Raw genomic sequence first — 12,772 nt, 5'->3', positions numbered from 1 at the left:
ATATGCTGCATTTGCTTTCACACAACCTTAATTATGAGTTAGGAAATTCTTCCCCAGAGTGTGCCAAAATCAACTTCTACTCATTGGTAATAGTGCTGCCTTTGGAGCCCCATCAAAGTAACCTAATCCCTTTCCTGTGTAATATCTTGGCCTTGCAGGTGTTTGAAAACTTCTCCCTTCATTTTGCAAAACAGGAAAAAATGGTATGCTTTTTATCTTGCTAATTTGTGACTCCATTTACCAAAGGAAGTACATTTTGCATGTACTGCTTGCAAGCGCTGTGCTAGATGTTTGGGATAAATGATGAAGAAATGAGGTTGTTGCCTTCCAGAGCTGATAGTCTGTTTAGGGCAAGAGAGTCTTGTAAGCAACCAACTGTAATAAGATATTCAGTTTGGGAAGAGCAAAGCATGCAGCCATAGCGAAGGTCAAGATTTATTCCCTTGATGGCCTCGCAGAAAAAGGTGCCACTGGGCTAGACTTTGGAGTTTGTCCAGCGGGGAATAGGGGAGAAAGCCGTTCCAGGTAGGAACAAGGTGTAGTCAGAGAGAGGCGTGAGTCATGACATATTTCAGAGTGATGACTTGCGCGTCCTGCATGAAGCACAGTCTCTTAAAGGGCCTTACTGTCATGCTAAGGTGTTTCAACTTATCTTGCAGCCACTAAGGAGTCACAGATGACTGTGTTATTTTGTTTTTAAAATACCTGTACTGTTTTTTCTCATTACAAAAGTAATACAAGTTCCTTGCGAATAAGTCAGAGAATGTATAAAAAAATAGGAAAACAAATATCTCACAATCCCACTACCCAGAAATATTAAATAGCTTCTAATATTTTACATATATTCTTGTAGACATTTTTTCTGTACATACATATACATTTATTCACATCCTTAAAAATGGGTTGATTTGTTCTGTGCCTACTGTTTAAAATCAGATTTTATCACTCCAGTGTTCTGTTCTTGCCTGGGAAATCTCATGGACAGAGTAGCCTGGCAGGCTATAGTCCATGGCATCACAAAGAGTCAGACACAACTTAGCAAGTGAACAACAACACACAATCAGGCAGACTGTGATTTGGGGAAATAGCTCTTGATGGAAATGTGGCATAAAATGGAGAGTGAAGTGACCTAGAAATATGGAATATAGAGTTTGGTAAGAAATTAAAATTTGTGTGTAGAATAATAGCTGCAAATATTCAAACAATAAAGTTCATGGCTAAAGGAAAAAGAAAATCAGATTTTATATAATTACTATAACTTGTACATGTTTCTTTATTAAATAAAGAGCTACAAATTTTCCCCTTAATTTTATAGTGATATCATAGTTCTTTTATGTAATCTGTTGATTTTTTTTGTTAGAACATGAATATTTTAAGAACATTCTTAATGTATTTCCTTGTGTATTTGACCTATTGTTTCCCTGATGAATTCTTACAAGGGTGGAAAAGGAGGGTTCAAAGGATTTACTTACTTCTAATTAATTTTTAAACAAATTTTGCCTCCCTGTTATGTGCTAGCAACTGTGTTATGTGCTGGAAATGTGACAATGAACAGCACAGATCTGTCTGCTCTTGTGGCGCTTATAGTTTAGTGGAAAAGACATGTTCAGCAATCACACAAATAAATATATGATTAAATATGATACAACTTAGAAAAAAATAAGGGTAAGTGAAAGTTTATAACCTTTAAAAAGTCCTTATTTCTAGAGATATATACCAAAGTATATATAGGTAGAATGGTATGATATTTGGGGTTTGCTTCAAAATATTCCAAGGTTGGGACTTGAGCATGTGGAAGTATATTTAAAATAAGATTGGCCAGGGGTTGATAATTGCTGAAGCTGCTGGTTAATTACACTCAGCTTGTTTGAAATTTTCCATAATGAAATGTAAAAACTAGAAGAAAAGTTGGAAATGAGAATATAATCTGGTTTAAGTTGAGGGACTGAGGAAAAGCTCTTTTGAGGAGGAAACTTTTCAGCTGAGACCTTCATGATATATGGGCGTTGATCAGGCTCTCAGGAATGGATGGTGCTTGGGGAAAGAGCTTTTTAGGCAGTGGGAGTGACTTGTACAAAGGCCAAAAGCCCTAAATAAGGAACAAATTGGTGTTTTGAGGAAATGAAAGAAGACTAGTGTGACTGGAACTGAAAAGCTGGGCCAGATCATATAAGTCCTTGGAGACCTGTTAAGGATTTTGTACTTTAATCCAACCATGATAGAAGGCTTCCCTAGAAAGGTTTTAAGCAACTGAGTGACAGGGTCACTTTTGCTTCTTTAAGAGCTTAATCTGGCATATGGGAAAAGAATCTAAAAAATAGTAGATGTATGTGTATATATATAACAGATTCATTTTACTCTGTACCTGAAACTAACACAACGTTGTAAATCAACCACATTAAAATTAAAATTAAAAAAAAAAAAAGGAGTTCAAGCTGACTGTTTCACAGAGAATAGTTTTTGGTTTGGTTTGGAGGAGAGAGGAATGTAAAAGTGGAGAGACATTCATTAGGAGGTTATTGCACTAGTCCAAGAGATCTGGTGGGTTTGAATTAGAAAAATAGTGTTGCAGATGGAGAGGAGACATACCAATTTGAGAGAGACTTGGTCTTGGTGATGCTATAGAGATGGTGGTTGAAGGAGAGAGGTATAAATGAGGTATGAATTTTTGACTGCTGCATTTGATTGAATGGAGGTGAGATGGAGATGAATAGATCAAGATGGAGAAGAATGGAGACAGAAGATTTTGTGGCAAGAGATTGAGAGTTCAGTTTGGAATATACCATTCAGAAAACTCGCACCAATTTATATTTTCACCTCTATGTTTGAGACTATGTGAAAAGTTTATATTTGGGGCCTGATTTGTACAGTTCTGTGTTTTAGAGAGATTTTCCTAGTGGGAGCCTGGAGTTACTAGTCTATGAGCTCTTTGAGTTAGAGAATCTCATCTTCACTGTCTCTGCCTTTGTATTCCTGGTACCCAGCAGGCAGAGTATTTGGCACATAAAAGGTACTCAGTGAAAAATGAAAGTCGTTTAGTCATGTCCAACTCTTTGTGACCCTATGGACTGAGCCCGCCAGGCTCTTCTGCCCATGGAATTCTCCAGGCAAGAATACTGGAGTGGGTAGCAGTTCCCTTCTCCAGGGGATCTTCTCAACCCAGGAATCAAAGCCAGGTTTCCCGCATTGCAGGCGGATTCTTTACCATCTACTCAATAAATAATATTAAAAGAATAAATGCTTAACACAACATTGTAAATCAATTATTTTTCAATAAAAACTTTTTAAAAGCTCCAACAAGAAAAAAATCTTATGCCATTAAAAAAGAGAGATTGAATGCTTATGGGTGAGATAGGAGAAGGTCTAGGTAGAAATGGATAGTTTCTGGGAAAGTTTCCAAGGTAGATTCAACAGGGCTTGAATGGAAGATGGAAGAGAGTTTCTCTCCCCTCCTGGACCCTTCCTGTTGAAGAGCTTCTCAACAGCTCCAAGATGCTGGCAGTTCTAATTATGGGTAACCATCGATTTAGCAGGTTTTTTTTTTTTTTTCGCCTCAACATTTATTTTTTGGAACTCTACAAGTTAGAGATTCATGAGTTATAATTATAATAGTGACTTCAGGCTATCTGTAAGTCTAGTTCTTTTGTCTCTGCTGATTTCTCAGGCCCAGACAGAACACTTCTGGGCCCAGCAGCTCTTGTGATGAGGGAAATTTTAGCAAGGAAAATTTGCAGCCGAGCATCAGTAGTTAACTCAGTTATGCAGAAGCCATCCAGTAGTTGAATGTAGATTGGATTTACTCATATGCTTTCCATTTTACAAATGGAGAAGTAAACCCTCCAGATACTTGTTAGAAGGCGTGCAAATAGTTAGGGCAAGCCCAGGTTTCCCTGATACTGGGTTGGTACTTATTAGAGCCGATTTCTTGACGGATTTGCCAAATCCAAATACTTTCTTCATTTTTACTGGTCCCTTATTGCAGAGTGATTATTTGTTAATTTTAATATTGCTTAATGCTTCCTGAGCCCGCTCATAGGCCCCTGTTGAATATGTTCACTTAGCCATGACTTTGTCCTCATGTTGTGCTAATCGCTACCAGTTTATGTCACTATCTATCCTCTTTGGTTTCAAAACAGTTCAGAATATTGCCTCTCAGAGTCTCTTTCTATTTTCAACTTCAAAATGGCATCCTTTGTATATTTTCTCCTTGGTTGCCGTGACCAGTGTGTATGGAACAACTGGATTATCTTTGCCTGTAATGCCATATTCCAGTAGGTTGGCCTTGTAGCAGCAATACAGGGTACTGTGTAATCCAGACACGTCAAATAGTTGTCAGCTTTTCGTCTTCCTTTGTGTGTGTATTGGAGGCATGTGTGGACACAAAGGCAGCGTGTGGGTGTATAACAGAAAAGGGTAACAGGTGGGGGTTTAGGGAGTACATTTCAAGGAATATTTGGGGGGAGATTTAGAAAACTGCTTAAAATTTCATGTTTTCTAGAAGACTTTGAAATTGTATCGAGGGAAAATTTCTTCTTTCTGCTGTTCAGTCAGTTGATTCTGGTTCTGATGTTTTAGGACTGGAACTCACATTTCTGTCTAACAAGAGCGTTCTATGGTCTTGCATGGTGTTGATATATACATATGAGTGCGTTAACATGCCCTTATTGATGAAAGTAGATGAATGGGAAGTGGGTTCCAGAAATCTCACTCTGTGCCATGTTCTTTAAGTTGCTCTCTTTTATTATTATCCCTCCATAGTCTCAGCACTGTAAGGTGAATATTACTCTACACATTTTGAAGATGAGGAAACTGAGGCTTAGGAGGTTTCAGTGTCTCTCTGAAGGTCACACAGCTAATTGTTATTGAAGCTGACCTTCAAACCTCAGTTTTTTCCTGGCTGCAAAGATTATGCTTTCAGTAACAACCCCGTTTCCCCATATTTTCAGCCATATAAGTAACTGTCTCTTCTGTGTTTTCCTTTTCTTTAATTTTGGAATCCTTTATGGAGCATAAAGTTACAGCTTAATAAATCAAGCAGCATAAAACTAAAGGAAGCTGAGTGTCCGAGATGGAACAGCCCGTATTTCACTGGGGAAAGGTTGTAGGAGAGGTGTGGGAATGGGGCAGAGGAGGCTGTCCTTTGACTTTTTGTGAAAATATTATTATTGCCTGTGTTTCTATACTGAGGCCTTATTAGCAGCTCCAGGATATCAGGATTTAGTCCTGTATTCCTCAGAGACTTTATACTCTGGAATGCGATCTGGAGAAATTCCGCAGTTGTGACAGTGGCTTTGATGTTTGGGAATCACCTTCTCCAGACTTAGGGTCAGGAAGCAAATAGCGTAACACTTCACAGCTAACTTTTAATTCGTGTTTTTGGCTTGTGATTTTGTAGCAAACAAGTACAATTTAACTATCTTATCATGAGTTCTAGAATCTAGAGCAAAGGAAAAATGGTAAAGAGACATGAAATATTAACTTTTGGTCCCACTTTTAATCCTGTATAATTTCGATTTTATCTTGAGTTCCTTTATAAAAACTGTAACCCGAAATAGACCCACAGCACCCTAAGGAATCTCATTTCCATCTATTTAGGTTTTCCACTTTGTGTTTATGTAACTCACTGCCACTGAAAGAAGTGTCTGGATCATTTGTGTGCTTGTTAGTTACATGGCAGATCTACTGTGCAAATCTGGGAATTTGAAGGGACTGAAGGTCTTTTTATAAGATAAACCTGAGTGTATCAAGATTATGGCAGTAAGAGGGTATTGGGATAAAATTTCAGGCAGAGAACACCACCTGGTGGTTATAAGGAGGACTTGAGCCTTCTGTATTTGCAGTTTTTAACCATAGTATCTGAGTGATATCTTTATCTAGAAATTACCTTTTTATTTATAATAGCTGCAGATTCAAATTTCTAAGAATAATCTTCTTCCATATGACTCTAGCATTCCTTCATTAAAACTTCTGTCAAGGAATCTAGAAAAATGGTACTGAAGAATTTATTTACAGGGCAGCAATGGAGAAACAGAAATAGAGAATAGACTTATGGACATGGGGAGAAGGGAGGAGAGGCTGAAATGTATGGAAAGAGTAACATAGAGACTTACATTACCATATGTAAAATAGATGGCCAACAGGAATTGCTGTCTGGCTCAGGAAACTCAAACAAACAGGGGCTCTGTGTCAATTTAGAGGGGCGGGATGGGGCGGGAGATGGGAGGGAGGTTCAAAAAGGGGGGAACTATATGTATACCTATGGCTGATTCATGTTGAGTTTTGACAGAAAACAACAAAATTCCATAAAGCAATTATCCTTCGATTAAAAAAAAAAAAACTTCTGTCAAAACCCTCAGACTAACCACACTATTGTCTGTGTTCAGCAGAACCAAAACCTTGTGTCCTTTTTTGTTCCAAATGCAGGTCCTTCCTATTTATCTCTGTAGAAAACCAGTTAGTGTCTTTTCACTTGTTTTTCACAACCTCTAGCTCTTGACATCATGCTTCTTTTATGTGATGAATTTCTGCATACTGGAGTGGTGGCAAAAGAAATATTAGTGATTTTTCAGTAAATCTTTGGCAGATGTCATATAAAAGTAAGTCGCTTTTACCCTGTATAAAAATTATGAAGAGGAGTTTGAAATTTCTCCAGAATGATTATTAGGGTGAGCAAAGTTGGCAGGGGATGAGAGATTATGTAACAGACTTTTATTAAAATACATGTCTGAGATTTTTTTAATTGCTATAAGCATCTTTATTATATGATAATTTTGAATCTAGAGAATGCTGTAGTTAGGTAAAGTAGGGACATTAGCTCTAGGGAAAAGGATCCTATTAAGTGAATCTGGATGCATATTTTATAGTCCTGGTGGGGAGAGGAGGATAAACAGTTTTAAATTTCAGGCTTAGCCTTGAGCTGGCAGGGCATGGCTGTATCTTTTTTCCTAGTAGGAAAACTGAATCCAGGTCTCACCACCCTTGAAAAGTTTCTTGAGGGAGGGCTGTTCATGAAACATATTAAATAGAATGTGACATGACCTGCCACTGTTCTCCTGGGATTTTTAAAAACATAAGTAACAATATTATAATATTTGCAGTTCAACCTTTATGAGACTCTAAAAAAAGCTATTGTTCCATCCACAAATGCCCACATGTTATATAATTCTATTTCTATGAAATGTCCAGAATTGGCAAGTCTATAGAAAGAAAAAGTAGATTTGTGGTTGCCAGGGGCTGGGGTGGGGGGAAGTTTGGAGGAAATGGGGAGTGCCTACTACTGGGCTTGAGATTTCTTCTTGGGGATGATGAAGACATTTTGGAATTAGATAGTGGTGATGGTACATAACTGTGTGAATATACTAAAGACCACCATATTATACACTTATTTTTTTTTTTTTCATATTATACACTTAAAAACTTTAAACCTTTTTAAAAAAGGCTCATTTTGTTTATTGGAAAAATAAACAAAACAATGACCAAAAAAAGGTGATTGTAGGAATTCCCTGGCAGTCCAGTGGTTAGGACTCAGAGTTTTCCCTGCTAGGCCTGGGGTTCAATCCCTGTTCAGGGAACTAAAATCCTGCAAGCCTCACAGCACAGCCAAAAAAATAAAAACAAAATTTTAAAAAATCTGAAAGGTGATCGTGGTAACAATTCTCTCACTTATATTCTAACTGAAATGTTATCTGATAACCTAAATAATTCTGGTTTGGGTCTTGAATGTTGTTTTAATTTTTACTTTATTTCCCTGCTCCTGACCTCCACAGGGCCACGATGGGCCTCCTGGAACATTGGTGTGTTCATCTGCATTCGATGTGCTGGAATCCACAGGAATCTCGGGGTGCACATATCCAGGGTAAAATCGGTTAACCTCGACCAGTGGACTCAAGAACAGATCCAGGTACTTACACAACCCAGGAGTGAGTCAACCGCTCCCATACTTCATGCGAAAGTAGTTCCAGATGAATTTCAGTCAAACTGGGCACAAAGGTGAAGATGGAGGGAAGTTTAAGTATTCAACACTAACGCCATGTTAAAAAATTTTTATCTTTATATTTAAGACACAAGTTATTCCACTTATATTTTACCTCCTTCAAAACACAAATGCTCTATGGACTAGGACCCCATGGATCCATGAAGACATGAAGGAGGATCTTTGTATTATTTTCTAAGGCCCTTGGCATTTTCAGATCTAATGTTTGTAATTTTAGATACTCACTTAAAAAAAAAGTCCAAACCTATACTTTAATGTTTTTTATTGCAGAAATGCATATATGAATACTGCTTGCCGTTAGGTTGGTGGGCTGAGTGTGAGACACTTAAGTTAGTGAATCCAGCCTGGCTGGAGAGCTGCAACTTGATGTGGCTTCCCTGTTTTTTGTTCTCTTCCTACATTGAAACTTCTTAAAGTAATTTACAGATATATATATATATATATTTTTTTTTTTTTTTAGTTGTTGTTGTTGTTTGGGGGAAATCTCCTGGCTCCAAAGAAAACCAGTTGCTAAAGTTGATGTTGTAAATAAGAGGTTATTCTTGACAGAAAATGGCTTTAGAAGTTACTTTAGGTTATCTTTATAGATTCACTGAAGGACTAAAAGATTAGTTATATTTTTCAGTTATACTTGACTGTATCTTATGGAGGAAATTACATGCCATGGAGATAGTTGAGAATTTGAAGATGTTTAAAAATCTTGGAATTTATCTCTCACAAATGTTAAGGAGTCTTTCAAAAGCCTAATGAGAAACATATTTGTTGGTAATACAGTGGATAGGTTAATTACTACTATAAACTCAGAATTGTAGTTGTTCCTAATTACTGCCTGCCTGATTAGGCACTGATTATTGACTGCCAAGTAGGCATTTGGATTGGCAGCTCTGTCTTGGACTTTCAAATGGGATCTTAAATTACTATTGAATCAAATATATCTTGTTAGACACATCTTTCAATAAAAGCAGACAGAGTGGCAGGAAAGACAGCTGTGGAAGGAAATGGTTGGGAGCAGAGCAGAGAGAATCATGGATTGGAAATCAGAATACACAAGTTTATATCTCGATTCTGCCACTCCCTCGGTTGGTTCTTCAATTGTAAAATGATGCAGTTGGATGAGAAGTTTTTCAGTTCTTCCCTAATGTGACATTCCTTGTTTCCACATCTCTTTGATTGCAGTGCATGCAAGAGATGGGGAATGGAAAGGCAAACCGACTTTATGAAGCCTACCTGCCTGAGACCTTTCGGCGACCTCAAATAGACCAGTATCTTTTTTGGAACAACTTTGAAGGCTGAATGGTTTTATTGGTAGTGGTGGTGGTGGTGGTAGTGTCTTGGGAGAGTTACAGAAGACTCAGGACCCATGATCTGACTGGGCCATCTTTATATGTGGATGAGTTGAAGTCTGGCTTTTCCTCTCTCCTGCAACCAAGACGTATAGAAAGCCCACGTGTACTCTCTAATGTCAGAATGGTGGTGTCACACAGGGGCGACGCAGCCAGAAATTAAGACTGCTGTGGTTCACTGTGAATTCTTCCATAGAATGACATCTCCAATAGTCTTTGGAGCTCTGAAACTATTGTTTGATAAAAAGAATGGTTTATTGTGCTATGTGGATTCAGCAAAACTGCCACTAATTTTTAATGCCCTTTTATGCCCTACCTGAAAGAATTAACTTACTGACCAGTTAGTCCATAACTTTCTTCCCCCAACCCCTCAAATGGAGATAGCACCCAGCTCATAAAACCGAACTCCGTGAAGTCAGTGCTTCTCAAAATATGGCTTGTAGACCATCTTGTTAGAGTTTGATTTGGGTGACTACAGGGGGAACGTACTAAATGTAGATTTGGAGCCCTGCAGAGGACCCCAGATCAGAATCTGGCAGTGGGGCACGGGAGTCCCGTATATTTTTTTTAAGGGGCACTCAGATGTCTGTTTCAGTCCTGTTGACTTAAGGACTTTAAAATAGATAACTGACTGCTTTACCTATATTCTCTCAGTAGAACAGCCACAGGCTCCACTGATGTCAAAATGAAGAGTGACCCCATTTCTGCTCTCATTACTCTGAAGGAAGATCGTAGGAAATGGTGATTCCCTGCAGTAGCCATGAAGGAGGCATTTTAAGGTTTTGGTTAGGGATAGGCCAGAAGAGACAGGAGCCACATGGGGAAACCAGGCAGAAGGAAGATAGGAGAACAATGCTCATGGGATACCAATTGACCTTTTATAGTCATTCTGTGAGAAAGATTTGTTTGCTTTATCCTTAATAAGCTTCTTGCAGTGCGGTCGAGGGATTTATTCGAGATAAATATGAGAAGAAGAAATACATGGACCGAAGTCTGGACATCAATGCCTTTAGGGTTGGTTGTAAATCCTTCAAGTTTTGTTCATAATAAATAATTTGCTTATTAATTAGGCCTGGGGAGAATTTGAAGAACAGCTACCAAAATACTCTTAGACCATAAAAACAAAAATTGTAGAATAAAGCCAGCTGTTGAATCAAGACCATGAGATATCATGGAGCAAACTTTTGCCTCAGGGATGGACCAACCATCAGTGAATTCTTTACCGTGATCTGAATTTAGATGTCAGTGATTCCCAGTTCCAAATTATTTCTTTATATGGATATGTTGGGCATACCAGATCAAATAGAATAGTATCTGTGTGCATATATACGTGTGTGTGCATTTTTTTTCTGTAAATGAAGTCATCAAAATTTGTGTAATTATATCACCAGAGTTTCCTCAAATTTGACCAGCATATATTTATTTCCATTGTGTCAGTGGACTGACCGCCAATGGAATGCTTGTTCTTGAGAGGAGTTTTAGGAGACTCCCAGTTGCCAAATACACTCTTCATCCTAGACATGTGGTTAGAATCTGAAATACAGTGTACAGGAGGAAATATAACATGGTTTCTGGAAGAAGAAAATATGCCTAATGACAGCTAGAGGGGAACCAATAAATATGACTAACTTAAACCTTCAAAAAGCCTTTGACAAGACTGTAATAAATTTGCTTTGAAATAATCGACTGTTTCTCTAGCTAAGGAAGTATGGAGAATATGGGATTCTCCAGTTCTAGCAAAAGACCTATATACCTATCATCTGTCCTCTGTCTGTTATTTATTTTAATGGAAGATGTACTAGCCAGTGAAATCATTACATTTACACAGGGCTCTAAGCCCTTCCAGATAAAGTCAAACTAATTGGAATTAGCTCAAGACTGATCTTTTGATCTTGTGTGAAAAGGGGCACTAACCAGTAGCTGATTTCAATGTGGGCAAGTAAGTGCAGGGTAATACATGTAGTTAGGTAATGATAATTCCTTCTCAGCTTTGTATGAAGGACTCTTACATCATAGTCATCCAGAAAAGGGATGTGTCGTATCTCTTCCAAGAACGACTTAACCCAGCGTGCATTCTTGATGGCACCATCAAGAAGAGTTTGAAACTAAAAGAAGCAGACATTTTCTTTCCTTTGTAGGAAACTGTAGTCTGTCTGCTTAGCTCTGTTTTTTGTACCAGAACATATGAAATCAGACAAGGTAAAAAAAAAAAAGGTATCTGAGGTAATTCAGAAGGCAGGAGAAGAGGAAAGAGTTGCTGTATGAGATAGATGGTATTCATTCACAGTTATGTTGCTGTTGTAGGATACCCATGAAAGCAGCCTGTTTTACTCACTAAATGTTTTCACTTAGAAAGGAAATGTCTCCTGTGTGCCAAAGAGCTATTTCAAAGCTTTTTATTTGATGTATTTAGACTTTTAAAAAATGTCTTCGTGAAGATTTATATGCCAAGAATTAATATTTGCTAAGTGAAGGCATTTAATATCAAATCTAAAAGAAACTGGCTTTGTTGAAGAGTATTCTTTTTAAATGGACAGATAAGATGTTTTTAATTTTGAGAAATAAAGTGTTCTGTATTAAAGTGATACACTATGTATGCAACAAGCATAGCTGCATGTGTTCTTCATGATTATAATATCACTTTACAGATAATATGAACGTTAAAGTAGAAAATCTGTGCCTACTCTTAACTTCATAATGACTGTCATCAGTGTGTTTCCCCCATTTTCCCCTGTGTAGTTACTTTTGGGAGGCATAATTGTAACATAGTTGGATAGAATGTCTCCTGTTTTCCTTTAACTTAGCACATCATGTTTTTACCTGTCACCTGTTTACTTGTTACTTTTCACAACTTGTAATCATTGCCTCTTGTTCAGTGAGTAGCTAGATCACAGTTTATTGTACTATTCCCCTCTGTGGCATAAAGGTTAAGTTTTTCTTCAGATATGTTATTCTGGAATGAACTTCTTGGCATATGTAACTTTTTCCATGTTTTGGATTATTTTTCTTAAGGTACATTACAAGATACAATCTTGGTCAAAGGGTTTCAATATTTGTCTCTTTGTACTTTTGCCAGTATATTTTTTAGAAGTTGTACTGTTTTATACTGTCTTCTCAGCATTGGATGAGTAGAGTAGTTTTACTCCATCCCTACCAATATTAGATAGTACTATTAAGATTTTTTTTCTCCTCCCCAAAATGGTTTTTTTTTTTTTTGGCCATGCCTCGTGGCTTGAAATCCTATTTCTCCAACCAGAGATCAAACCTGGACTCTCAGCATTAAAAGTTCAGAGTCCTAACCACTGGACTGCCAGGGAATTCTGCCCAAAGGTACATTTTAAATTTCATTTTTTGATCATTATCAGGGCTGACCATTTTTCATGTGTTTGTTGTTCAGTTGCTAAGTGGTGTCCAACTCTTTGTGATCCCATGGACT

At 37.7% G+C, this 12,772-nt stretch overlaps 1 protein-coding gene across 2 annotated transcripts in view; it reads left to right on the top strand.

Moving 5' to 3' along the window:
- The window catches only part of SMAP2 (small ArfGAP2), a 46,750-nt gene that overhangs the window by 23,406 nt on the left and 10,572 nt on the right, over positions 1-12,772 (top strand). For both annotated transcript variants that reach the window (XM_043461760.1, XM_043461761.1), the window contains exons 2-4: positions 7,767-7,900; positions 9,170-9,255; positions 10,272-10,350. In XM_043461760.1, coding sequence (XP_043317695.1) covers positions 7,767-7,900; positions 9,170-9,255; positions 10,272-10,350 — 299 coding nt within the window. The remainder of the gene's footprint in view (positions 1-7,766; positions 7,901-9,169; positions 9,256-10,271; positions 10,351-12,772) is intronic.

This window comes from Cervus canadensis, chromosome 2 (assembly GCF_019320065.1).
Source record: "Cervus canadensis isolate Bull #8, Minnesota chromosome 2, ASM1932006v1, whole genome shotgun sequence".
In the NCBI taxonomy this organism is placed as follows: Eukaryota; Metazoa; Chordata; class Mammalia; order Artiodactyla; family Cervidae; genus Cervus; species Cervus canadensis.
This window is presented reverse-complemented; position numbering and strand designations above follow the sequence as displayed.